Genomic DNA, 27,819 nt, shown 5'->3' with positions numbered 1-27,819 from the left:
CATTTCCGAAACAACCTTATAGACACTTGGGCCAAAGAACATGGTATTGAGTGGGTGTACCACATCCCCTATCATGCACCAGCCTCTGGAAAAGTTGAACGATACAATGGACTCTTGAAGACTACACTGAAAGCAATGGGTGCTGGGACATTCAAAAATTGGGATACACATTTGGCAAAGGCCACCTGGTTAGTCAATACCAGGGGATCTGCCAACCGAGCTGGACCTGCCCAATCAAACCTGTTACGCACTGTAGAAGGGGATAAAGTTCCTGTAGTGCACGTAAGAAACATGCTGGGTAAAACAGTCTGGGCTACTCCTGCCTCAGGAAAAGGCAAACCCATTCGTGGAATTGCTTTTGCTCAGGGACCTGGATGCACTTGGTGGGTAATGCAAAAGAATGGGGAGGTCCGGTGTGTACCTCAAGGGGATTTGATACTGGGTGAGAATAGCCCATGAGTTGAATTGTAGTATGTTAATTATTATATAATACTGTATGTCATCACTACCATGATTGCTATATATCATAGATGAAAATGGTGATTAATTAGAATGTATTGGAAAGAGTGTAACCTGAGCATGACATAAATGGTATGGAATAAGGGGTGGATATCTGTCCTGGTTCCAGTTAGGACAGAGTTAATTTTTCCTCATAGTAGCTGGTAGGGTGCTATGTTTTGGATTAGGATGAGAAGAGCGCTGATAACATGCTGATGTTTTAATTGTTGCAGAGCAGTGTTTACACCAGGCCAAGGACTTTTCGGCTTCTCGCTCTGTCCTGCCAGCGAGCAGGCTGGGGGTGCAGCAGGAGCTGGGAGGGGACAGACCCAGGACAGCTGACCCAAACTGGCCAAAGGGGTATTCCATACCATCTGACATCATGCTAAACAATATATAGGGGTGGCTGGCCGGGGTGGGGGGGCCGGCTGCTCGGGGATAGGCTGGGCATCGGTCAGCGGGTGGTGAGCAATTGCGTTGTGCATCACTTGTTTTCTTACACATTATTATTATTATTAATACTATTATCATTATCACTATTATTATTGTTGTTGTTATTATTATATTCCTGTCTTAATAAACTGTCTTTATCTCAGCTCACCGGCTTCACTTTCCCGTTTCTCTCCCCCATCCCAGAGAGGGAGGGGGGAGGGTGAGCGAACGGCTGTGTGGTGTTTAGCTGCCAGCCGGGTTAAACCACAACATTGTGCCTTTTCTATAGCAGAAGGATCTCTTCCTAGTTTAGAAATGTTCAAAACTTGTGCATAAAACACAATCTCTCTACATAGTAATTGCATTCCTTTCTTCAGATAACATGGATGTTACTATGCTGTTCAATAACTAAGTAATATGCAACAGCATTTCTTTATTACCTTTTGTCTTGAGCTAGTAATGCACTGACTTTGGTTTCACTTGATCACATCCACAGACAACCTTTGGAAATTTTTGAGTCAGGAAACAGAGAAGCTGGTGCAGTATTTTGGTCTCTTCCCATATATGAGGTAAGCACAAGTGTTTTCCACCTTTTGCAGTGACATTAATGCAGCAGAAGCCATTAGCGCTAGTAAATGGTTACAATCACATACTTGGACATTTTATTTTTAAATGCTTCTCAATTTAATTTTCTCACATGGTTTGCATTACTACCAACTCAACTCCCTTCTCCATTTGAGGAAGCTTGGGAAGCCAATTGAAGAGAGCATGCAGCACAGTGAGTAGTCCAGACATTTATTTTTCTTGTTCAACTTCATGTCATTAACTTCTTTCAGAATCTTTATTTTAGTCAGCCCAAAAACTACTGATTCTTATCTGCACAAAGCTTTGGCTACTTTAATACTGTTTTATGGGTAATATTAATTAGATTTATTATAAGCTGTCTAACAAGGCTTCCTCGGTTGTTCCTTATATGGAGAGAGCCCAGAACTTCCACAGCTCCATCAATCTCACCTATTGTAGGATGGAAAGAATCACCTTGTGCAGAGGTGCTGATTTCTCTCTATAGAGGGAACCTAGAGAACTAGCTTGGTTAAGACTCCTAACATTTAAACGGCTGGTTAGGTGGGGTGAATAGAGTATTCAAATATATATGACAATGTTTGCAACAGCAGCTTTACATAGTATCTCATCCATACTAACCCAATGAAAATGAACTCAGGAGCTGATGCATAGTGTTCAAATAGCTTGCACATATGCTACTTTTTTCTGACCATTAATGTGCCTTGGAAATCTATGTTTTATTTTCTTCAATAAGAAGATAAAATTCAGAGGGTCTTGTGACTTGGCAAGTTAGGAGCAATTAAACTGAAGCCAATGGCACTGCAGTAGATTTACAGTAAAATGACATCAGACTTTTTGTGAGCTACATGTACAACAAATATGTATATAGATATATAATTTTATTTTTTGCCTGTACTGCTACAAAATACTATAAAATGACCTATTTACAAGAACATATTCATTAGCTCTTGAAATTACGCAATTTATATTTAAAGGTCTTCAGTGGAACAAAGCTGAGATGTCCAGTCTATCTAGACGGACGGTGGAGACAGAGCTCAGTGGAGAACAAGATCAAGACAAACAAACATAATGTCCATCTTAAGACAAGTGGATTAGCAGGTTCCTTATTTATTTTTTTTCTGTTATTTTCTATTATATCCATTTCATTATTAAAGAACATACAGAAATCAAATCTGCCCCAGTCCTTCATGCAGGGAAAAAAATTCTAATAATGCCAGTGTATGACTATTAAAAAGATACTCACAGAAAAGTCCATCTCACTCTACTTCTTGATGGTTGATAACAATGAAATGCAACTTCTTATGATTAACTGCTTTAAAGATTAAGGGCCATATATCTGCAAAAATACTTGTGTTGCTAGCCATACAGACGTCTCTGAAGAATAAAAAATATCTGGGATGGAACTAATTTTCTTCATAGCAGCCCATATGATTACTGTGTTTTAGATTTGTGACTAAAAGAGCATGTTAACAGCTCAACAACAGGTGTAGCTATTGCTGAGCATTGCCTGCACTGTGTCAAGGTGTTTTCCCCACCCCCAGTGAGTAGGATGTGGGTGCACAAGAAGTTGGGAATGACCACAGCTGGGACAGCTGACATAAGCTGACCAGAGATATTCAATACCATATAACGTCCTACTCAGCGATAAAAGGTTGGGAAAAGGAGGAGGAAGATGAGATGGTTATGGTTACAGTGTTCATCTGCCCAAGTAACCATGATGTGTGCTGAGGCCCTGCTTCCCAGGAATGGGATAAACATCAGTCTGCTGATGGGAAATAGTAAATTAAGTCCTTATTTTGCTTGCTTGCACATGCAGCTTTGTTTCACCTATTAGACTGCCTTTATCTCAACCCACACATTTTCTTGCTTTTGCTCTTCCACTTCTCTTCCCCATCCCACTTGAGGAAATGAGCAAGCAACATCATGAGTACTTAGCCATTAGCGTATAAAAGCTAACACCGCTACAATTCCAAGTCCTATTTGCCTTTAAAAGACAGCCACATCAGCTCTCTTCCAGCTATTGAAAATTGCTTCATCTTCAGAGATTAATAGAAATTAACAGATTCAGAGAGCTGCATACCCATTTCTTTATATGCTCTTAAAAATGCATCATTTTATAATTATGTAAGGTTTTCCCTTTGGCATTTTCCCTATTTCTAGTTGAAACTTAAGTATTTAACTCTGGTTGTAAGATGCAGATATCCCTCTTCTTTCTAGTTTATTAAATACTTCTTCACAGAATCACTGAATGGTTGAGGTTGGAAGGGACCTCCAGAGATCATCTAGTCCAAACCCCCTGCTCAAGCAGGGTCACCATTCTTCCTTGGTTCTTCCTCAGAACTGACTACTTACTACATTTCTTCTTAGGCTCTTAATGTTTGAATTTTTTTCAGTCTTGCTAGCTGCTCCCTTTGGTTTCCTTATTAATTTCCTGTGTTATCCAAGAGCTGATTTTCACTTGTGTCTATTCATGTCTCCCTATTCTCCATCGTGCAGAACAGTCCCTCCATAATGTAATATTATTTCCCGTAACAATTAAAAATTTAATCCTATGCTGAATGAAGTCAATGGACCATCGTCCAGGAGGGAACCATGCAGTAAAGAAAACTGTCTAAAATGCATGACGTGTACATGTTGTCTTTAGCAGCCTTCCATCCAATTACTACTACCTTATTGCTGTGCTATTTAAATCGTGAGAAAACCACAGCACTATATAGTAATGCTCTTTTTTTTTGTCATAATTCATTACATAAAACCTGAAGTAGTTCAGACTGTATGTCACTGCACAGCATTAGTTTACTTGTTGAGTTCCAACTCCTAATGCTTTAAAGACACCAAACGGAAATTAGTCCTGGCCCCAAACATTTTAAACAATGGTATTATTTAGTTGTTGTTGTTTTAAGTGTTGCAAGAAAAGCAAAGACACCCCATTTCTTTTAACAGATAATCTACTAAGACACTGAACTACAAGGAATTATTTAGAAGAATAGTTGTTTATTGTATCCTAGAGGAGAGAGGACACTGCTGGGAAGAAGCTAAGAACAGAAAAGCATATAAGACAAGTGATACTTCCAAAGATACCCTTCAGGCAGTCTTTTCAATGCTGGATCTAGTACAAAGCTGTTTGTTAACTGATTTGTTGGGTATTATCTGTGAATTTTCTCTGGTAATGTCTGTCTTTGGAGGCTAGTGTCTCTCCTCCAGCATCCAGAATTATATTGCAGGTTTAAGAGTTACAGGTGTATGAGTTGTTTTGTTGTTCCAGATCATTACTATAGTATGGAAAGGTATCTTAAGAGAGCCTCTTTCAGCATGGCAGAAACTCATGGTTGGACTGGCTGCAGTAATTAGTTTTCCAAAATTTCATTACAGCTCTTGCTAATGCTTTACAGAATCTGAGGCGCTCTTCAGGTGCCCTAACCCACTGGGGTAGCTCAATCTGAATGGCATCAATGGCACCAGAATCACGGGAGCCAAAAGTCTTTGTTATGTATCCACCACTATAATAGCTCCCATTATTGGGGCTAGGATTGGATGGAGAAGGCACACAAACATAACTGTTATTTTGTTCTTCAATATATTTACCCAAACTTCTGTTCCCTGCAAGCAGAGTCTCAAAAGACACACTAACTAGCTGATTGGCCAGATATCTAATGGAGGAACATGACGCAGAAAAGACACCTGAGTTAAGGGAAGTTTTTGAAAGTGTATAGCCTAGTTCTATCCACTGTTCAGGATGTGCTTGTCCATGGATATCTAGAATCAGGCCCCTTGCCATCTGTGATTTCGCAGTGGTCAAAAATCCCATATAATCCTCCCAGGCCTGCTCTGCTTGGGGAATTCCAAAGGAGGTTTCTTCCTTTTCCCTGTTAGCATCCATCTTGAACCTCTGTAGGTGGTTTATAACGATATGTGGGAAGAAGCCATCAGTAATCTTGTTGATTTCTTCAGCAAGAACCTGAGCCACTTCTATGGTATACCTGTCTTGGTTGGTAGACACTTTGCACTTCTTATAGTCTTGAATGCTTCCAGGAGGACAGTCATGAGAGAAAATACAAGAAGATGTCTCTGCATCCCAACAGCCAGCCTCTCGATCAGGGATGTCTTCAGGTTCCATTGACCCACCATGTGGGACAGAGAGGATCACGTTCATGTTGCCCACTTGATATTCTGTGAAATGATTATGACCAAATATAACTTCTCTGCTGCCAGTGCGTTTCAATAGCAAAGATAAAATGGAAAGGAGGAACAGATGCATGATTTTTATTTGCTGCTGGAAGACTTGGCAATAAGGAATATGGCAGTACCTACATAAAAGCAAAAGACAGATTTTAGATTTTTTTTTTTACAGCTGGAAGCACATGAGTGTTCAAATGCTGCTGGAATAATTAGTTACTGGTTAACCTATTTTAATTTAACTCCAAGTAGCGCAAAGAAGAAAAGCACTTACAAGAGAAACAACAACGAACAAAGCACTTAGTGTGGCTAGACATAACTGAGAGGATTCTCACAGAATAACAGGACAAAGGAAATGGTAGGTTACTAGGCTGCCTTCATTCCCCAAGAAAGCAGGAGGATTGATTATTTGTTCATCTCATCTGATCCCAGTGAATTGTCAGATCTCAGCAAAATATTTAAAGTAGACATTTTCCCACCTAACCTTTCCTTTTTCATCTCTGAAATTTGGAGAAAATTCTACTGAAATTTGATAGAACATCTGTATCTCATTGACCTGAGTGACATGTCTTTCCATTATCCACACGCTTACAAAAACTAGAGATAATTTTAGCTCAGACCATCACTGGGTTTATCTAAAATAAACAGACTGAAAAATTGAGTGCTGCCAAGCTCTATCTCTAGCTGCTCTTCAGGCTGAGTTAATTTGATAGCATCATAGATAGATATCAGTGAGTGCATTATAGAGTGACTCTCTCCTCTTTGGTTTTCAAGTTTCCTTTCTCTTCAACACAGCTAAGATATTTTTAAGCCCTCACTGATTGACATTTTTTGGAAAGCTGTAATTCAGCAAGATGCTAACAGTGTTTACTGGTTTGAAGGTATTACATCCCTAAGAAAATCAATTGAGTGTAACTGTGTTGGACGGCTGTGAAATGAATGAGTGAAGTCAGTGAAGAGCAGAATAAGAAAGGATACTTCTACTTCCATGAATTAAACATAAGCTTCACGTAACACAGTCCAGGTGAAGAATATGTATGTATTAAATGGGTGCACTAACAGATGAGGCAGGCTGTGCTGTTGTCTGTTTTGCCTTTACCATTACATCACCTGTAGAAACGCAGAGGCGTAGAGGGGCAGCTAAGTAAGAGAGCTGAAGATTTGCAATAATCTGTCCACCAAGCCTGGCTGGAGCACATGTATTACAGCAGCCAGCAATACTGAAAAGGGAAGCACTAAGGTTCCCATAACTTTCATTTCCCCAAGCAGTCTGCACCCACTGACCTGTCTAGGGCTTCCTTCCACTACTGTGTGATGCATTTGTCTTCACATCTGAAGGAGCAGTAACTAGCAAAGGAGGCATCCTACACCCTACCCTTTTCATGCTGCCATAAAGACACAGCAGAGTATCTCTACTCCCTGCTGTAACTTCTGCACAGTCTCCTACAACCCATGCAGCTCCCATCAGTATGGATGTGCCCTCCCACCAGCTTTTCACACTTCAGAAAAGCAGAGAGCAATTTCACCCAGATGACACAGAAAAATGTTCTTTCCCCACTATGAAGTCAGCTGTCAGCATCCTTTATGGCTTTTTAGAAACAACCTCCTCTGCCTACTGGTCTGGTACACATTGAGGTGCCTGTGCATGAAAAGCGACTGTCTTCTTTCTAGGATGAAAGTCCATGAACAGTCCATGAGCTAGAATCTGATCCCTGGGAAGTTAATCTTGAGCTTTCCTTCAGAGCACAATCAAAAGCTCACATAGTTATGTGGGTTTTTTGTTTGTTGGTTTTTTTTCCTCTTATAAAGGATCTTCAGCCCTTTTACCTGAGCTTTCAGCTTAAAACAAGCTTTTATCCTCCATTGTTTATGATTACCTAGGTTTCCCTGAGACACAGACCCTCACCAGTTAGTTCACTGTTTGCATTACCAGAAATGCAGAGAAAATATTTTCAAGCATTACTCAAAATCCCTTTTATCCAGGGAACAGACTATAGATAAAATACAGCACAAGTCACCCATGTAAATCTAGGAGTAGCTTACCTCAGGTACAGTGGGCCCCAGCAACAAGTTAAATAAATCAACAGCAACAACTCACAGGTGCTGCTCACCTGCCTTAGGATTCAGCTTTCCTTTGCCTCAGGCTCTCAGCTTAAATATGATGACACAACTGTTCATTTCCCACTACCGGCCCAAAAATTTGTTGTCACTTGCAGCAGTTCACTTGTCTTTTTACATTTTCTTGTTAATGATTGAATCAGACTGTTAACACCATTAGATCCCGTTTTAAAAATATCTGGAGACACAGCTTTATTTGGTTCCCAAATGGGAAGAAAGTCACCCAGGCACAGTTCATGCTCTGGGCAAGCTTGGAGAGTGAGGAGGAAGTTAGAAAATTTAGGAGGAAGCTAGAAAATTTACCTGTTTGTCGTCTTCTCCATAAGGGGGAGGTTCGTGTAAATAAGAAATAATTAAACTCTGAAGTAGGCTTCAAGATACCTGTTTATTGTAGGTAAACTTACATTATTGTGAGGTTTAAAAAATCCTCAATATTTTAAACTGGCAGTAATCACTGTAGAATTACTTTGAAGATTTACCTACAAAGAAAGGGAGAGAGAGCTGTTCCTGACTCCGTGCCTTCAAAAGTGAAACTGAACTGACCATTGCACTTGTCTCACTTGGGGCTCTCTGTCCAAGCAGGTCCCTAGAGGTCAGGCTGAGTTATGCAGCTATGTGGCACAGAGACTTCATCTGCACCTGTATTTATCATTTCACATCTCAGAACTACAAAAGGCAAATATATATATATACACACACACTAGCATATTACAAGCTTAGCATTTTTTTGTTCTCTATAATGACGTGCCTTTTTAGAGATCAACAAAAACTTGCCACAAGCACCACAGCCACACCAAAGGTAAGCTCAGAATAATTAATGTGATCAATACAGATAGAAGTATGTGATTCTTTCACAAACTCTTCTCTTGCCACCACTTATATCTTTACTTCCTCCTAAAAGGAGACCAGAAGGTAAAGTGTAACTAGTCACACTGCCATTATTCCACTTGGAATCTGTTCAGGCCAATGCTTCCACCATAAAAAAAAATCTGGTATCTGGATATGAGAATGACACTCTCTTAATTCAGGTTATGTATCAGTTGATTAGTAAGCAGGCAAAAGGACTGCTGCTTACTGAATCACCCATGCTGCATCTAAGAGCACCTGAGTTTCCCTTAGAGGTCTACAAGGCTGTTCTCTACTGGGCACAGTTTGATTTAATCACAGGTTGCAGCTTCAGATAGAAAGTACCACCGGAGGGAAAAATGTACTGATGTAACAGGCAAGTTGGGGCAGGAGGAAAGTAGTTCTGTTAGCAACAGAGTTAATGAAGCCTCACTTCCTGGCCCCCTCCCTCAATTGTCCTAATTTCCAAATGAGGGAGATCATTAGCTTTTCCTTCAGTGGGGGAAAGGTAGACAAAAACCTACTTCCAAAAAGATTTTCCAGGTCTAGGTGTATCCCCTGCCTGCATGTCAACCTCATGAATAGAGGAGACCAGAGAGTGCCCCAAGCTCACCCCCCTTCTGCAGCTTTCATGCAAAGGAAACCCTGTACTGATTGGGATTTGTAAATGACGAACCTTACGTGTCTGCATTATCAGGGCAGCAGGACCCTAGAGCACTCTATGGCATGGACCAAACGTTAAGCTATGTGGACCAATTGTTAAGTTCTGCATGCTTAACATTTCCCTCCTCTACACCTTTTCATGAAATGGGTATTTCTACTTCTAGCCCTTTGTCAGATTACATGAAAATAAATCCATGAGCTCAATGTTTATTGCAAATACACATTCAGGCAAGTGGCATGAGCATGTATGTCTTCTTTCTTTAGAAGATCAGGCTAAAAAAAAACAAGTCCCAAATGCATTAACTTTTAAGAAACAAGTGGAGACTAAATTAGAAATGAGTGTGTTCCCCTCAATGCCTCTGCCCCCTTGGGTGCACTGACTTTTCATTTTGCATCACACTATGTTAGAAGCCATTGTAGAGTCACCGGGATGGCTGGAGACCTTGTATTTTATGGTAGGGAGCACAGGTGGGGGAGCCAAGAGAGGAGCCTCCTACCCGCTCCAACCCTTTGGCCATTATTAATTTGGAAAGAGGGATTATAAATGAAATGAAAGAAATGAAATGAAATAAATGAATAAATGAAATGAAATGAAATGAAATGAAAGAGAGTGATCAGTCCTGGGGGAAGAAAAGAGTAAAATATGAGTTGGGCAAGAATTTTGTGGTCCTGGCTTTCTTCAGCAAAAGTTCCTTGGCTCCAGTTTTTCTGACTCCAAGGCTCACCTTATGACTATTTTTAATGTAATCTACAGAAAATAGACAAAAGTAGATTAAATCAAATTACACATAGCATTTTAAATGATGTGGATATATTGTATTGCCTACCCTGATTATTGTTCTTCTCATGAGCAGAACAGTTTAAGGAAAAAGAAGAAAAAAAAGACATGTCAGAACTGATATAAGAACATATTTTTAAGAGAAGCAATCAAGAATCCAAACTGCAATTGAATTTAAAAGTACTGGAGCATGCTAGATATAGACAGAATCATGGGGTGAAAAAAGAAGAAAAAAAAAGTAAAGAGGAATTCAATCAGTATTTTCAGCTTTAAAACATCTTATGGCCAACATATTTCTATGCATTTCTTAATGCACGCACGATATACTTGAGTTTTAATTCAGATGTATTGAATTTAAGCCTTGATGTCCACTGTCTGGAAACATTGCTTTTTCGCCCTGGTGACTAAGTCACAGTCAGTATTGCGAAAGAGCTCTACAGACTTCAAAATGGCAAGCAGTAAAGCAAATTTACCTGGTAGGTATCCGTTTAGACATATTTCTCACTGCAAATTTTATTTTAATTTAAGTAAGCATACCTTTAGGTTAAACTAACAAGAAAAAAAGAGGGAAAGGAAAAGGAATAGGAAAAGAACTGTTATTATCTATTTCAGACTTAAAACTGGTCAGTTGTGATCACTTTACTCCAGACATTGTATTTCTCACTTCCACCTTGAAATTATTGCAGTGGAACTGCAGCACTAACATCTCAGGATGGCTTGTGGTCTACTTTACGTGACTGGCCCTGGCCCTGACATGGGAAATGTAATGGCGAGCTCTGGCCAGCCCACTGGAGTGAGAGCAGGATCTCATCAGGACACATCAGACACATCACACAAAGGTGAGTCCATCTGATAGTTCCCACCTGTACGGGAAACAGATTAAAACAAGAATGCCCTTCCAGGTACTTTAAAGCGACTTTATGCTACTGTGTTTATACTATTTACTGTATTTATGCAATATTTACTATTTATGGTATTTATGCTGTCCCATGAGGCCTGGGAATAGAAATACAGAAATAATTCATTTCCTGTTTGTAATTACAAGTGGACCAGACAGTAAAATTCTGTGAAATTTCAGGCAAAGTACTGCATTTAAGTCCTCTTCATCCCTATCACTATTTTCCTTTGTACCAAGACGATATCATGATTTTTCAAACCGCTTCCACATGCAGACATGTCCTCTAGCCAGGATTTAATCACCAACCTCAGAGACCTCTACTAAGGGCAGCTTAATGAAGTAATTAAACATAATGCTTAAAAAAAAAAAAAAAAAAAAAAAAAACAGAAAATCAATTAAAAAAAAAAAGGCTATTCCAATGCAATGCTACTTTCTAGAGTGCTGGCAAGACTTGCGGTCGAGTTATCTCATTGCACACAGCTGGAAATATGCACACACTCCTGTATTTGTTTCCATTTTATGAGAGCTAACTCAACAAATGAAGGTTTTCGTAAGAGTGCAGAGAAAATTTGCATAATTCAGTATTGTGTGTATAGCCTTTCTTTGGTTCTAATCTTCTCCCCCTTCTTTACTGTTTCTAGACTGCACTTGCTCTCATTAGCAAAGATATGAAGACATATTTCCTGAAGATTGGAAAAATCATGAATAAAATTGTAAGGAATAGTCCAGCAATTCGTGCCACTAAGGGGTGTGAAGGGTTAACATCGAGGCCTGGGTTTAGGCGAGAAGAGAACAAAGGGATTTCTTCAGAGAAAAACTGCTGACTTTGCACGGACGTGCAGTAACTTCTGACAGCCGGCCGAGAGACCACTAGATAAGGAGGAAGAATATGAGCCTCCCTGTCCGAGCGGCCCCCGAGAAACTAACAGAGACTGATAAGCAGGCGCACCTGGGAGGACTTCGGATTCGGGAAACCAATTATAATAACCCTGCCTCTTCTAGAAGTAGTAATGAATATGTATTAGCCTAGGAGCATAAAAACCAGCCGCCTTACGTAACAGGTGTGCGTCCCGGTGGAGCAGAGACTCTCGGCGCACCCAGCGCTGTTTGCTTGCCTCTATTCATTTAATAAATTGTAAACTTTGATTGTAATCCTATTTGGGACCCAGTCATTTATAACAAAATCAATCTGAGACTGTTTTAGGTTCCAGCACGTGTGTTGCCAGTAGGGAGAATTTAAGGCTGGCACTGTAGAGTGCCTTGTTGTCCTAGTCTGTGGCATGTGCAGACCACATGTTGGCTATCAAACTACAGTTCACTGCATTTAATGTGTCAAATAGGCAGACTGAGATACTGCAGCTGAACTGTAGCAGATGCTTAAATAGGAAGTCAATCCCATGCATGAGATGTCCCAAAACATTAACTTGATCTCCGAAATAAAAATGTTTCTTTCACGCCCTTTTTTATTTGTGTAGTTTGACTATCCTTGTAAAGTTCCTCTGTGAATCACTTCGAATTTCAGTATGGGATATGGATGTTCCAGGCTTTGTTTTTAATGAAAGCAGTTACAGTAGTAGGCATATACAGATTTAAATTTCTAACTTTAAGCACTGATCCTTGCAGTAACCCCAGGGTTTTGGTGCAGTAACATCTGTCCCTGGCCCCTCCCCTTGTAGTCAGTGACCTGCTTCCACTCTCTCCCCCCCTTCACTGGGTTAGTTGCGGAGCTAAGTCCTCGTCGCATCCTGCAAAACTCTGTGCCGCCTTTTGGCTCCAGTATATTTGGTGTTTGTAATATTCATGTTTGCTGTTATGCGTATGCTGCCTTCAACTGCAGGTCACGGATCCTCTGCTGTAATTGAGCTGATCTGGAGTAATCGCTGTGAGGAACACTGTCAGAAGCGGTTTGTTCAGCATGACTGGCATCTCATGGCTCCCTTGGAAAACCACTCACAGCAACAGTACAGGCCTGACCATTACCATACCTCAGTGCCTTATTCAGCTCTGCTTAGATCTCCTGAAGTTTTTAGCTTTTTTAGTGTTTAGGTTCTTTATGTTTAGGTATTTTAAGGAGGCAACAGACACAAATACATTACACTTGTTTTTCCTGCATTTTTTTTTTATTTTAACTTCTCACTATCAGAAAAAAAATTCTACATCCCAGGTTACACCCATGACCAGAGAGCCGGGATAAAAAGAACAGAGAACAAATGCCGAGCACTGCAACGGCCCGACCTTTGCGGGACGTTGCCCATACTCTTCTCCAGGCGCAGACAAGCACCACCACCGGGCGCTGCCGGTACCGAACCCCCACTCCCACCCCACAGCCCCCTGAGAGGGCCCGGCCCCGCCCCCCGAAATGGCGCCCGTTCCGAAGCGGGCGGGGCTCATTCCCGCCCCGACGCCTCGCGGGGCATGCCGGGGGCTGTAGTCCGCCGCGGGGAGGGCGGGGCGAGGGGCTGAGCGCGCGCTGCTTGAAAGCCCCGGGCGGCCGCCGCGCGGGCAGCGCCTGGGCCTCCCTTTTCCCCCGCAGCGAGGCAGCGGCGCGCGGGGCCGGCGGCGGTTGTGGGGCCGCTTCGTCCCCTCCCGGGCAGCGGCTGGGAGCCGGGGCCGCCGCCCGGGTATTTGGGGGGCATCGGGCTCGGCGGGGCTGGGGACCCGGTAAACGCTTCGGGCTTCCTCGGTCCGGTGCGGGCAGCGCCATGGGGATCCAGGGCTTGCTGCAGTTTCTCAAGGAGGCCGCCGAGCCCGCGCACGTGAAGAAGTACCGGGGGCAGGCGGTGGCTGTGGACACCTACTGCTGGATGCACAAAGGCGCCTATGCCTGCGCCGAGAAGCTGGCCAAGGGGGAGCCGACGGATCAGTAAGTCGCTGTTAACGCTTCGCTCTTGGCCTTTATACAAGCTGAAGGCTTGTTAACTTGATTTTTTTTTTTGAGATAAAATCTCCTGTGGCTTCTGAGTTCTCGCTCCCAGTAGTGATTTTTGGAAGTGGAAATGCTGGCTGTAAGTAAATAGCTTTTCAGCTTCAGCTGGGCAAAACAAATATCCCAGTAAATACTGGGCGGCAGAATATATGCTAAAATATATGCAGAATATATGCTAAAATATTTTAAGATACAAACACAGATAAGCTAAGTTTTTGGGTTGTGTCACCCATCCCCCACCCCCCAGCATGTCCCAAAAATCTAATCACTTGTAGGTTCTGTAGATGTAAATCATGTCTCAAATACAGTATTATTTCCAGGAACCTTATTTGAACAAAGTGATTGTAAATACTGCTGTGTGATGAAACCTCATAACAATACCAAGGCGTTCTGATAGGTGTGTTGTGCTCCAAATAAAGTACCCTGCACTGATTTTTAGTTTTTTGCTTAACATTATATTTTTAGTATCAGTAGCTCTTCTACTGTAATGTGGATTTTTCACTTATATTACCATACCTTTAAGGAAGGAAATGAATAAAAACTGTGGCCATGATTCAAGTCCAGCTTTGGAGCCTGGGTCAGATTTGCATATGTTCTTGCCATCTCTTTGGAAAACTGGGTTTTAGATGGAAAAGTTCTTTTTAAAGAAAATGAACCTTTATCTCTTCAGAAATAAAACAACAGTATTTAGTCTGGACTAGGCTTCATCTATGAGATTTTTATTAAATGTCTGGTTGGAGACGAGAGAGTTGATAGCTCACAAATTGATTCAAATCTTTAATTCTTATGTCTGTTGATTAGAAGAACTGTAGAGTTTCATACAACTCTGCTACCTGCCTTTGAAGACAGTGGAAATCCCTTGGAGTTCTGAAAATAATGTATTTCAGTTAAAAGAAATTGACAGGCAGAAAAAAAAAAGGTATAATCATAGAAAACTGTGAAGTGATTGAACATAACTAAATGTATTTAATTAAAAATACATATTTTTCCCTGTGCCTGTGATCACTGATCTTGGACTGGCACTTTAACAGTAGTGTGGAAATCCCTTCCACACTTTAAATTTCATCTGAACTGAGTTATTATATAGCTACAAACTTATTCACCCTTGTCTTTTAAAAATCATTATTATTTTTGGGTTTGTTTTGTAGCTCTAAATCCAGCTTTTTCCATGCTCATATTCTCAGAATAAATGCTCTTGCGTCCCCTTTCTTCCCCTCCCTGCCCCCTTAGTGGTAGAACGGCTGCTGTTGCTGTTTTAAACTCTGTCCTTGAAAGAAAGAAACGTGAAAAACTTTTTCATTGATCATCGTAGTTTGTAATGCACTTACTGCTTACAGCTGCTATTGACTTTAGTTACTGATGAAACGATCTTGTACTGATTTTTCTGTCCATAGCACATATCCACCACCTGAGCAAGAAGCAGATAGTTCCATGAAGAGAGGTTTCATACCTCATCGCTTCTCTACTCCACAAAAGTTCATTTACTGTGCCTTTCAAAAGGCTTCAGGGAAAGACAACGTACTGTGCTTATCTGCTGCCTGTTTCCCTGCCCATTACGGACTGAGTTGCTAAAACTGAAATGACCCATGTTGAAACTTGCAAACTTTGGTAGTGTGCATCCTACTGTAGCAAAATCAAATTGAATGCTGCTTGAGTTCTTATGGTATTTTCCATAATAGCAGTAGTCAGTCCAGTTTTGAGCTGGGAGATGAAGCATGAATTTCTTAAGAAAGCATTTGTGTGTTCTTATTCTTTATGTGGTGCTAGGGAAATATGTTTCCAATTAAAATCTTTGAACAATAAAGTTATTTTTCTTCTCTTACTCTTGTTGTTGATGCAGTTATGTAGCTTTCTGTATGAAACTTGTTGATATGCTCCTCTCATTTGGAATTAAACCAATTCTGGTATTTGATGGATGCACCCTACCTTCTAAAAAGGAAGTGGAAAAGGCCCGACGAGAGTAAGTATTGATTTGCAAGTAAAGTAGCATGTTTAAAACTACAGTTCATTTTCATAGCTGGAGAAGCTTCAGACTTGTTAGGTAGTAATCTTTGGTAAACTTTTCTGCAATATAGTGTTACTTCGCTTAATTTACATTTAAAATCATACAAGCCTCTTCTTAGAGGTTTTATTCCAAAAATAGAAATGCACTTCATAAATGAAAGCACTTTTATAGAGGAAGGAAGCAAATCTCTGAGCATTACTTCCTGTAATGCGCTAAAGGCTTTCAGTTGAATCCACTGTTACGATCTCTCTGGTCAAAAATATTTATTCCCGATACAATTTCATCTAAAATCGATACCATCTTCCTTGTTCTCTACAAATCATCAGATAAACTGGTTTCCAGTTTGGATTCAGGTTTGTCCCTATCTATCAGGACATCTCACTGAAGCTGTGAGAATTTTACTTATCAGTTCTTCTGGGCATATGTTTCCTTCAGTGTGGAGCAAACAATTTCCAGCGTTTGAAACAAAATAAATAATGTCTTCCCTCCTCCAAACCAGTGAGTATCTGACATCAGATACTCCCAAGATTCCTCTTATTGCATCCCAAGGATGGGTGCAACTCTTCGTTGCTGATTTGAGTTGTCACTGTTTTCTCACTATGTATTTCAACATGCCAATCTAAGCATTCTTTGTGATACAATGACTTGCAGTTACTCTTCAAGTGTTACACAGTAGAATAGACTGGGGAAGTGCTCAGCTGTGAAACATTTTTTCCCCCTTTCCTATCAGTATCTCTTAGTCCTCCATAATAACTGTTCTTCTAAGTGAAAAACAATCAGACCTTGGTGGATATTTTTATTTGTCTTTCAGGAAGCGTCAAGCTGGTCTTCTGAAGGGGAAGCAGTTGTTGCGGGAAGGGAAACTTTCAGAAGCTAGGGAATGTTTTGCACGCAGTGTAAATGTTACCCATGCTATGGCTCATGAAGTCATTAAAGTAAGTTGCCGGTGTTGTTGCGAAAAAACAATCTATACAATTAGTAGGATGTCTTACTCTGCTTTTGTATGGTTGCACCACTACTGCATCTCCATAGGCAGGAAAGATATTCTCCACACCTCCTGTCTCTTAGTCTGTAACTGTACTGCATATACTAGGTTATGCTGGGTGTAATTAAATTTAACTTTGCTTCAGACTTATCATGCCCAGTTTTCAAAATAGTGACTTGTCGATTAAAATACATCTCTTCTTAAAGCCATAAACTGACTTTGATAACATCTAGAATTTTCTTTCTGCCATGAAAGATATGAAACTCCTTAAACACCCATCTCAGGATAGTTCCTGAGATAAAATTAAACTATAATGTGCATGAGTTTGAAGCTTGCAGCTGTGGTCAGTATGTGCAATGTTACAGACCAGTGCAGGAAAGGCTGTTTTTGTAGACCAGTCTGTATAGGTCTGAACTCCTTGAAACTTGGATTTTAAATGTGAAAAATAGGGCTTTAATTGGCGGAGGATGTGAGGGGTGATTAAAAAATAAAAATCAATATTTCAGTTCATTGTAGTAGGAGTTCCTTTGTTTCTAGGTGTCTAAGATGATTGCTGAAAATTGCTGTTAAATGCTTGTATGTTTCCTGTTTATGTACAGGCTGCACGAAACCATGGAGTTGATTGTATTGTGGCTCCTTATGAAGCTGATGCTCAGTTGGCTTATCTTAATAAGGCTGGCTTGGTTCAAGCCATAATTACAGAAGATTCCGATCTTTTAGCTTTTGGATGTAAAAAGGTATGGAAGAAAACATTAAGAGCCCTTACCTCTCACTGCTATGTTAAAAACAAGAGTTCAAAGTTGTTAAATATGTTTGACTTTACTCCATTACAATAATTCAGGGAAACTGAAGAGATAAGAATAGCAGTCACCTCTGTTATTTCCATCAAGTGCGACAAACTAGCATATGTACAAATGGAACAATGAGCTTGTACAGGTGAAAATTATTGTTTTCACTTCCTCTTAATTTCCAGGTGTTTTTGAAAATTGACAAGTTTGGAAATGGACTAGAGATAGATCAAGCTCGATTAGGAAACTGCAAGCAGCTTGGAAATCTTTTCACAGAAGAGAAATTCCGCTACATGTGTATTCTTTCTGGTTGTGACTACCTCCCATCAATCCATGGAATTGGGTTAGTTAAAGCATGCAAGTTGCTAAAACTTGCTAACAATCCAGATATTATAAAGGTAATCTTGCTTTAGCACTCTGTGTTGGGTATTTGGGAGTCTGTATCTGCGTTTCTGATGTTAACACTGAATTGAAAATGTGTGGTTCTTGGCTTTCTCTGTTTTGAGAAGAACATGACCTTCCAGTACGTAAAGTACACTCTTATCCCTCTGGAGGAGGGGTAGGACAGAATTTTATTTTATTCCCTTTTTGTGTTTAATTATGTATATATTGACGTAGACATTTTTTTCCAAAATGTCTTTCTAGTATATAAAAAATGGTATAGTGCAAAATAAGGTAACTTTTTTCCTGTGTAATGAAAGCAATTCTAATATTAGGAATTACAGATGCTAAGAGTGGGAATAACTTCTGTCTAGACAGTAATGGAGAAGAGTTTAAAAGCTATTAAGAAAAGTACTTTCCATGCCTGTCCTGGAGGCAGGTAAATCTAATCCAAAAATGTACTTTCGTATGCAGTCAAACTTTCTGCATTATCATCTTAAGTTACGTGTATGCTTCAGTGTTTTCTCTCTCGCATGCTGTACACAAATAACTGTTTTCAGTTTTAAAATGTTTTGTCATGTAAAGCATGCATCAAATTAATTGTGGAAGTAGAAAAGAAACTGAGCTTTTCCCATTCCAATAATGATTTCCTTTAAGCTAATGTACTTTTGCTTTTTTGTGAGCACAATGGCAGTATTTCACTTGAAAAGCTTTTCACCTAGTAAATTGTCATGTGACTCCTCACTAATGTTTTCCAACAGTGTTTTTTGGAAAGTCAAAAGATGCAAAGTAGTCCAACAGTGCCCATCAGAATTGGTATCTCTTACTAAGATTAGTAAACGGTCTGTATTTAGGATACGTGACCAAATACATCTGTTTTTTTTATCTGGGGAGGATGAAAGATTCTTGTCTTTGGCAGTAAGACAGAAATGATCTTCAAAACAATATAATTTGCCTTCAGTGGAACTGAAAAATGCAATGGTCAGTGAATTATTAGGAACTTATTGTAGTGTGGTTCAGTAACAATGTATAGGAGGAACTACTGAATAAATCTGTATTTTTATGGCCAGTAATGGGGGAAAAATGTGATTAGTTCAGCTTTTTCCTACAATAAAAGCATCCATATACTGCTTTCATTTTTTGGTAATATGAATTATAAAATTTGATGTCCATTAATTTTAACAAATATACCTTGAGGAGACATTCTGTATTCCTATTCAGATTTCATATTTATTTCTTGGACAAGAAGACTTTATTACATGGGTTGTGTTATTTCTGTGACTGTAAAAACCTAAAGTGGCAAAACAAGACTTCCTCCTTACCCCTCTTCTCATCCCCTATCTAGTTTAAGTCATTTTTTGCTATGGGACACATACATTTAAGGGCGAGTGAAGATATCTAGTAATTGAAGCGTAATTACCCTTTTGTGGATGTTGAGTTTCTTGAGAACTGTATTTGTCTTCACATAATGCTTCTATTATGTGCTAAAACTGAAATTCTCTTTAAAACTCTGAAGGTCTTGGAATAATATTTTTAAAGATAACTATGGAAATTTACTTGTTTAAATGCAGCGGTTAAGCAGATTTTATTTTTTTTGGACAGGTTATTAAGAAAATGGGGCATTACTTGAAGATGAATATAACCGTATCAGAAGAATACATACAGGGTTTTACACGTGCCAATAATACATTCCTTTATCAGTTAGTTTTTGATCCTGTCAACAGAAAATTAGTTCCTCTGAACACGTATACTGATGATATTGATCCAGAAACACTAATTTATGCAGGACGGTATCCTTTCTGTAATGAAATAGTGGGGGCAAAATAGATGGGAACAGTTATGGTGTCTTACATTGTTTTTCCATTGCACCTCTGCTATTGGCTAAAGCCTGCATGCAGTCTTATAAAGGTTGTTTTTCCTTCTCTTTTGCTCTGGTCTTTTTTTTTTTTAAGCACAGTGGTTAACTGAATATTAAGAAATGACCTATCACTTTAAGTGGAAGCTATGTCTTTTTCTAAATGTAGACTGCAATTTCTTAAACACAGGTTATACTTCAGCAGTTTAAGTTCTTTGTGACTGTTTTTAAGTTTGTGCCTGTGTTGTGTGTTACCTCTGCCACTCTAATTCTTGCTGTGAGCGCCTAATCTATGCGTTCACTCTTTGACCAGATAGCCTTCCTACAAAACAAGTAGCGTTTCACCACTTGTGTCAGAAATTTCCTCATGGAAAATGAAGAAAGAGGAGACCATTTAAGTAATTACTAGTTGTGTATGTTTTTCAAGCTGATTAATCTCTGTTTCCAGAGGCTAGGAATAAGAAGGATGGCAACTTCGCGAAACGGAGGACTAGGGAGAATCTCCATCCTTTACTGGATGCGAGGGGAAACCTAGTTACTAAGGATGAGGAAAAGGCTGAGGTGCTTAATGCCGCCTTTGCCTCAGTCTTTAGCGGCAATACCGGTTGTTCTCCGGACACCCAGTGCCCTGAGCTGGTGGAAGGGGATGGGGAGCAGGATGTGGCCTTCGCTATCCATGAGGAAATGGTTGGCGACCTACTACGGAGCTTGGATGTGCGCAAGTTGATGGGGCCGGATGGGATCCACCCAAGGGTACTGAGAGAACTGGCGGAGGAGCTGGCCGAGCCGCTTTCCATCATTTATCGGCAGTCCTGGCTATCGGGGGAGGTCCCGGTTGACTGGCGGCTAGCCAATGTGACGCCCATCTATAAGAAGGGCCGGAGGGCAGACCCGGGGAACTATAGGCCTGTCAGTTTGACCTCAGTGCCGGGGAAGCTCATGGAGCAGATTATCTTGAGGGTCATCACGCGGCACTTGCAGGGCAAGCAGGCGATCAGGCCCAGTCAGCATGGGTTTATGAAAGGCAGGTCCTGCTTGACGAACCTGATCTCCTTCTATGACCAAGTGACGCGCTTGGTGGATGAGGGAAAGGCTGTGGACGTGGTCTACCTTGACCTCAGTAAGGCTTTTGACACCGTTCCCCACAACATTCTCCTCAAGAAACTGGCTACTCGGGGCTTGGACTGGCGTATGCTTCGCTGGGTTAGAAACTGGCTGGATGGCCGGGCCCAGAGAGTTGTGGTGAATGGAGTCAAATCTGGTTGGAGGCCGGTCACTAGTGGAGTCCCCCAGGGCTCGGTACTGGGGCCGGTCCTCTTTAATATCTTTACTGATGATCTGGATGAGGGCGTCCAGTGCACCCTCAGTAAGTTTGCAGATGACACCAAGCTAAGTGCGTGTGTCGATCTGCTCGAGGGCAGGAAGGCTCTGCAGGAGGATCTGGATAGGCTGGAGCGATGGGCTGAGGTCAACTGCATGAAGTTCAACAAGGCCAAGTGCCGGGTCCTGCACCTGGGCTGCAACAACCCCAAGCAGAGCTACAGGCTGGGAGATGAGTGGCTGGAAAGCTGCCTGGCCGAGAAGGACCTGGGAGTATTGGTGGATAGTCGGCTGAATATGAGCCAGCAGTGTGCTCAGGTGGCCAAGAGGGCCAACGGCATCCTGGCCTCTATAAGAAGCAGTGTGGCCAGCAGGTCGAGGGAAGTGATTGTGCCCCTGTACTCGGCTCTGGTGAGGCCGCACCTTGAGTACTGTGTTCAGTTTTGGGCCCCTCGCTACAGGAAGGACATGGAGGTGCTCGAGCGAGTCCAGAGAAGGGCAACGAAGCTGGTGAGGGGTCTGGAGAACAAGTGTTACGAGGAGCGGCTGAGGGAGCTGGGCTTGTTCAGCCTGGAGAAGAGGAGGCTCAGGGGAGACCTCATCGCTCTCTACAGTTACCTGAAAGGAGGCTGTAGGGAGGTGGGGGTTGGTCTATTCTCCCACGTGCCTAGTGACAGGACGAGGGGGAATGGGCGAAAGTTGCTCCAGGGGAGTTTTAGGTTGGATGTTAGGAAGTACTTCTTTACCGAAAGGGTTATTAAGCATTGGAACGGGCTGCCCAGGGAGGTGGTGGAGTCACCATCCCTGGAGGTCTTTAAAAGACGTTTAGATGTAGAGCTTAGGGATATGGTTTAGTGGAGTACTTAGTGTTAGGTCGGAGGTTGGACTCGATGATCTTGAGGTCTCTTCCAACCTAGAGAAATCTGTGAATCTGTGTAAACTTTTCCGTTAATGATTGAAGGCTTTCCTTTCAACTTCACAGGTTTGCTGAGCATTGCAGATCTATTATGATTGCTGTTGCATCAGATTAAATAGGCTAGTAGTAATAACGTTTGTGGATAATATTCTATCAATACTTTTTTTAACACAAAATTGAAAGCAGCTGTTCTGACTTTAATGCTACATTTTTTGAAATTTATTGTAATATTCAGATATTTTCCTTTAATGCAATGGGGACAGACACTTTGGTGATACTACTGCTTTTCAAATTGCCATTGGCAATATTGATATTGATACAATGGAACGCATCGACAACTATAACCCTGATACTGCACAGGTAATACCTTTGTTCTAAAGCTATATACTAAGATAATGACATGGGTTTGAACATGAACATTCATGGAAAAATACAGTTGAATGTTATCCGCAACTGACTTGACAGTGAAAGCTATTCTGTTACTAATGAAATAGTATTTTTCAACAAACATACGAAGTATGATTTGAAGAACAATCCAACATAAAAGTTTCACTCCTTTAATTTCAGATTATGAGTAGCATATTCATATTTCCAGATACAAAAGTCTCTTTGAAGAGACACCTAGCCTACAAACCTTTTCAGCATCTTCAAAAACCTCTTAATAGTAATTACTGAAAACAGTAACAGCAGTTACTGTTGGCTTTACAACTCATCTAGTCACTAAAGAGTCCACAAGGTAATGCCAGATGCTGATGCATTCTGGCAGTTTTGCAAACTCTCACACAAAATGAGCTGTTTGTATGCCACTTGAAAAATGAAATTTACATTTTTAATAGTTATAACAAATAAAATTTTAGTATGTCATCTAGAAGATGCTGGAAAATGTAAATACAAGGGCGTGACTTTAAGAGCCATTGTTTTATGACTGATTGCTGTTCTGATAACGCATGCTTTTTAATTCTCTGACTTTATTCTTTTGTTTTAATTGTTAGTTCTTGGGTCACTCTGCTTATTTTGACAATGGCAAAATGTATTTGCCATCATGTTCTTTTCCTAGTTTTGTGTAGTTTTTCATTTTGCTTTAAAGTTTCTGAAAAAAGTAGGCTGATAAATATTCTGACCTAAATGGTCCTTGAGCACCTTAAATATCTAGGAAAGTAAGTGGTCAGGAGAAATGATTTGGTTACGTGCAGAATAATCCTGAATGGATTCTTGTCATGTAATACTTTCTTCTGATCTAAGATGAGAAAGTTTATGTAAGTAAATAAATGTGCAGCCTAGACTGCACCTTTGCACAATTAAATCTTTTTTAAACCTCCTTAATGGACATGTTAGTAAGCAACGTATGGACAACAATAGGAACAATAAAAAATTTGAAATCTTCTTTGAGTAACTGCCTACATCCTTCTATTCTTACCTTAAAAAATATATTAAAAAAAAATAAAAATCCAGGGCATGGAAAGCTTTTAATGGAGAACTTTATGAGATATGTGAGACTTGGGATTTTTGTTTCCTCTTCTGTCTTGACTGTATGCATTTACAGTAGAAGACTTGATCTCAATTAAATTAGCAAAATGTTTGTATTGGGGCATCCAGAGAAGATGACCATAAATCAGGTGACCAGTGGCTTACAAAATCCTTAGATCTCATTCTCTGTACAAGTAAATTGATATTCCTTAAGGCATTTGACTTTGTTTTACTTTCAGACATTTTTATTAAGTCCTTAATCCTGTTTACAGAAGTAACTAATTTAAAAAGAAAACTCTCAAAGTGTTTAGGGGTGCATATTTCTTCCAAGTATATATTATTATGAGGATAGTATTTTCCCAAATTAGGCTTTTGGAATAGAAGTAAACCTCTAACTTTGAAAAGAGCAGTTAGTCACTTGTGGCATATAGGAATAAAGAAGTCATGGCAGCACAGAGTAAAAAGAAAGTGTAAGAAATGTGGGAACAAAAAGAAAATGTTTGTGTAGAGTAGCCATGTCAGCAATGGTTGTGCAAATGTCAAAATGCCCTTATGCCAAATCAAGAAGTCTTATTTAGAAGGCAAATTTATAAGCCTATGTCTGACTTACAACTTTTTTTGTAGCCTATGCAGCAGAGAAGTCGTGACTGGAATGACAGACATGCTAATCATATAAATAGCATTTGGAGCAGAGACTACAAGCTTGGCCCTAGTACAGATACTGTTCCTCATATAACTCATTTACCTGAGAAATCAACAACCAAAGGCACTGAGAAGAAAATCAGTATCAAAGGGTTAAAACTTCCAGGCAAAGAGCTCTTAGCAAAAAGGCGAAGAAGTGGTATGTTCTTAATTAATAAATAATAGAAGGTAGTAGAAAAGAAAGGATTCTATCTTTGACATGATGGCGTGAGATTTTGGAGGTATAAAACTAACTTTTGTTGTTTGTGTCCTGTATTTAACAATCTGCAAGACTGGAAAAAATAATATAAAAGCCTTAGTAACAATCAAGTTTGGCGGCGAACTTTCTGCAGCAGTTTATTTTTGCTGTGATTTATTATAAAATTTTTGTCCTCGACTGCAATTATTTTAATACAATTTGCTCAATTTTTTAGCTATTTTGAGTTTAATTTCTATCTTTTAATAGTATGCAAAGAAATAAAAATGGTTATCTTTCATAGAGATGAGATTTAGCTGCATAGAAAACTTAGTTTTCTGTACTCTTCTAACACTGTGCTGCCTAGTTCCTTTGTCTTGGTACCCTTTGTTCCAGTTTTCTGAAATTGTAGATCTGTGCTACCTTGTCTTGTATACCTAAGACAAGTTATATGGACACCTAAGTTATATGGGCTGAAATAATCTGTTGTCTATTTATAAAAAGAGCTCTCTGCTCCCATTGTACTTCACTTGATAGTTTGAGTATTCTCTCTTCATCTGCATCCTTCTTTCTGTTGATGCTGCTACGGTTTCTTCTTTGCCTTTGTTACTCCTGGTATTTTCTTATTCCTTGGTTTATCAAAATTAACTAGTTCAATAGCCACATGCTTTTAGCTTAGTATTCTTAAAGGAAACTTAAATTTGAATTATAATGTGCACTCTTCTTAATCTTAGCTGTTATGCCTTTGCTCCACCTACCTTTTCAAAGTTACTTTAAGCCTATATACTAGAAAATAAGTGTTTAAAGACTTCTGAACTGTATTGTTAAGAATACTTTTAAGCCTGTGAGGTTAAATAATGTGATGTTCAGTCTTTTCATAACCATTTAATTCTAGAACAAGCTTCTACAGTGATTCTTAAATTGTCTTTAGATTTGGAAGAACTCTCGGATGGAGATCTGTTGAACCAGTATTCATTTTCAAAAGCAAAAAAATTCAAGGAGGAAAGTGATGAAAATGCTCAGCCACAAAATAACGTCTCTGCAATACGAAGCAGTGATTTTTCAGGGAATTCCGCCACTAAAGAAAACTCTAACTCCCTACCCAGAGTTAGAAATACATTTGCTTCCTTTCTGCAAAGGAAAAACAAGCAGAGGGATGCTGTAGTTGTTCCAGGAACAAGAAGCAGGTATGCTTGCATCACATGTTTCTATAAGTAGCAAGATACTATTTGATATCCTGGTTGCTGAAATAACTTGAATACTGAAAAAGAGAAAAACAGTACTTCATTTTTTTCTGCACCTGTAGTCTTGAGCTGAGATGGAGAACTCCTTGTGCTAGACATGAAGTATGTGAGATATATAAGTAAAGATATCATAAATAGATACATAAGTAAAGAATATCAACTTTTTTTTACTGTAGTAATGAAGGCTGTGAAGCAATTCAATACAGTCTAGATTCAATACAGTCTAGTTTCTGGGTATCAGTTAGCTAGGAATTGGCCATGCTATTACAGGTCATGTGATAGCCATATTTTTTAATAATTTTTTAATAATTTGTGCCACATAAACAAGCAGCTACTTGTGTATTGATATCTTTACTTTTTTTTGTTTCAAAGCTATACCTGGTCACACTGTCTGACAACTCTTTTTACCCAGTCCCATTCAGATGATGCTCCTTATTTCTGCACCAGGACTTTGAGAACAGGAACTTTGTGTTTCTCTGGTTTTTGGTTGGTTGTGTTTGACTACAACTATTTGTTGTATATTTGTTGAATTGTTTTTACAAATGATTATCACAATTCCGTCTTACTGTCTTACTGTGATTTTTACCTTTAACCGTAAGATTTGTGTGCTTCAAAGATGTCTTTGTAAAATAATCTCATACTGACATTTTCTAACTTGCACACTCCTGAGCTCAGAGATTTGTTACATTGCATCAAAGATTAAGAATTGTCAGTGGTGGTAGCTTTTTCTCCAAATAAATGCTCAGTTTGTTTAAAAAAAAAAAAAAACCCGACTAGTACTTGCCCTTCAGAGCTGCTGCCATAGAATGAGAACAGATTCGAGATTCCTCAATAAGAAGCACTGAAGAATTTCATCACTACTTAGGTTTATGACAATTAATGAATATACCCTTAAATTTTCTAGGATTCCTAGATCCTTCCCTTTTTCGGATGAAGAACTTACTAGTATCTTTAGTCAATGAACACTGCATTTACAGATGCTTTTTCTAGTGAAACATAAAATGACAACATGACTTTACTGTTGTCTTTTAAATGCTGTCAGGAAGGACTAGAAGATTAAGACCATAGTGACTTGCCCATGGTCAAAATAATCTGTCTGCAAGTGCAATTCAAAAATCCAATGGATGTGTAGAGCTAACTGTTGGATTTTGGAGATGAAATACTCATTTGCAGTGACTTTCTTCTTTGTTGCCTTCGCCAGTATTGTATTTAATTTCTTTTTTTTTCCCCTTTAGGTTTTTCTGCAATGAAGCAGACGAGCTTGATTGTAGAGCAAAGGATGACAGTGATCAAATTCAAGATGTTGAGGGGGATTGCAAGAAACAGGAGGCAAAACACGTAGCAGAAGATACTCCTCTGTTTTCAGGAACTGAAAAAACAAGGACTACCTCATCGCTTCCTGGAGAAACACAGAAAAGTTGCTTCCGGTGGTTTAGCAGCCTTGGAAATAATTCAGGAAATCCTTTTCTATCTCATATTGTATCTTCACAGCACTCTGACCAACAGAGAAGCAACTGCGTGGCATCCCAGGCAGATGACATTAATGGAGTACAAGAAGAGAGTGGGGTGGTGTGTGAATCTGATGAGGAATCCTCCCCCTTAACAGAAATGAACTGTTCCTCGCAGTCTCAAGGGTCTTGTGGGCCATCAGAATGTAATTTGGAGTCTCCAAAGACACCACACGTGTGTAACAATTCAGAAACAGAAGTAAGAAAGCAAGACTTCTCAGTATTAGCTTTTACTTTTCATTAAGAAAGAAATTAGGCTGTGAAGTTCTCTTTAATTGATACTCTGCAGATTATGTAACTCCTGCTCACACAACTTTTCGGTGTTTATTACACTTGCGTAGTATAGATTGACTTACTAACTTAAATCAAGTCTGTTCTTTACATTTGTTTTTAGTCTCTCCATTGTGTGACATTGCAGTGGTTAGCATGCTTTTATTCTGTTTTTGTAATTGTTGAAGTCCTGTCACCTTGTGTGTCAGCATAGTGTTTCTTACTAAAAGTATGCTCAGGGTTTTGTGTAAGTTCTCAATTACTGAAAACATGCATTATAACT

The 27,819-nt window shown here is 39.8% G+C and overlaps 2 protein-coding genes and 1 long non-coding RNA gene across 18 annotated transcripts in view; 2 read left to right on the top strand and 1 right to left on the bottom strand.

Annotated features, from left to right (window-relative positions):
* The first annotated feature begins 926 nt into the window (after positions 1–926).
* Positions 927–11,706, top strand: LOC308192051. 3 transcript variants are annotated; one of them, XR_013948516.1, is made up of 6 exons: positions 927–962; positions 1,427–1,499; positions 1,675–1,708; positions 2,490–2,613; positions 10,783–10,935; positions 11,636–11,706. It is a non-coding gene; the product is annotated as an uncharacterized lncRNA (long non-coding RNA). The 3 variants fall into 3 exon arrangements; XR_013948517.1 differs by lacking the exon at positions 11,636–11,706 and having other exon boundaries at positions 10,783–11,613; XR_013948518.1 differs by lacking the exons at positions 10,783–10,935; positions 11,636–11,706 and having other exon boundaries at positions 2,490–4,216.
* LOC308192047 (uncharacterized protein) lies at positions 4,355–9,850 on the bottom strand. 14 transcript variants are annotated; one of them, XR_013948510.1, is made up of 4 exons: positions 8,914–9,850; positions 8,214–8,288; positions 8,113–8,123; positions 4,355–5,822 (listed from the first exon to the last, which is right to left on the bottom strand). XR_013948510.1 is itself a non-coding variant. In XM_080585196.1 (4 exons), exons 2-4 carry the CDS (start codon positions 8,353–8,355, stop codon positions 4,823–4,825), a joined length of 1,008 nt encoding a protein of 335 aa, XP_080441322.1. In that variant the 5' UTR covers positions 8,356–8,448; positions 8,914–9,789; the 3' UTR covers positions 4,355–4,822. The 14 variants fall into 14 exon arrangements, 9 of the variants coding, with proteins under 9 accessions (XP_080441322.1, XP_080441320.1, XP_080441315.1 ...); XR_013948511.1 differs by lacking the exon at positions 8,914–9,850 and adding an exon at positions 8,370–8,907; XM_080585196.1 differs by lacking the exon at positions 8,214–8,288 and adding an exon at positions 8,289–8,448 and having other exon boundaries at positions 4,355–5,685; positions 8,113–8,190; positions 8,914–9,789.
* A 1,749-nt stretch (positions 11,707–13,455) lies between the features above and the next one.
* EXO1 (exonuclease 1) overlaps positions 13,456–27,819 on the top strand; it is a 52,474-nt gene continuing 38,110 nt past the window's right edge. The window contains exons 1-10 of the mRNA XM_080585114.1: positions 13,456–13,857; positions 15,761–15,880; positions 16,737–16,860; positions 17,510–17,647; positions 17,884–18,096; positions 19,682–19,869; positions 22,434–22,530; positions 24,262–24,478; positions 25,446–25,701; positions 26,994–27,465. Of these exons, the coding sequence (XP_080441240.1) occupies positions 13,697–13,857; positions 15,761–15,880; positions 16,737–16,860; positions 17,510–17,647; positions 17,884–18,096; positions 19,682–19,869; positions 22,434–22,530; positions 24,262–24,478; positions 25,446–25,701; positions 26,994–27,465 (1,986 nt within the window). The 5' untranslated portion in view covers positions 13,456–13,696. The remainder of the gene's footprint in view (positions 13,858–15,760; positions 15,881–16,736; positions 16,861–17,509; positions 17,648–17,883; positions 18,097–19,681; positions 19,870–22,433; positions 22,531–24,261; positions 24,479–25,445; positions 25,702–26,993; positions 27,466–27,819) is intronic.

This window comes from Anser brachyrhynchus, assembly GCF_964034855.1.
Source record: "Anser brachyrhynchus genome assembly, chromosome: 3".
In the NCBI taxonomy this organism is placed as follows: domain Eukaryota; kingdom Metazoa; phylum Chordata; class Aves; order Anseriformes; family Anatidae; genus Anser; species Anser brachyrhynchus.
The sequence above is the reverse complement of the archived record's forward strand: the minus strand, read 5'-3'. Positions and strand labels throughout refer to the sequence as shown.

Bases quoted from the DNA above. Each gene is read 5' to 3' on its own strand.
- LOC308192047 (XM_080585194.1), bottom strand. From the start codon at position 8,132: ATGGAGAAGACGACAAACAG. The intron at 5,823-8,112 runs GTAAATTTTCTA...GCTTTTATGTAG, and splicing joins ATGGAGAAGACGACAAACAG to GTACTGCCATATTCCTTATT.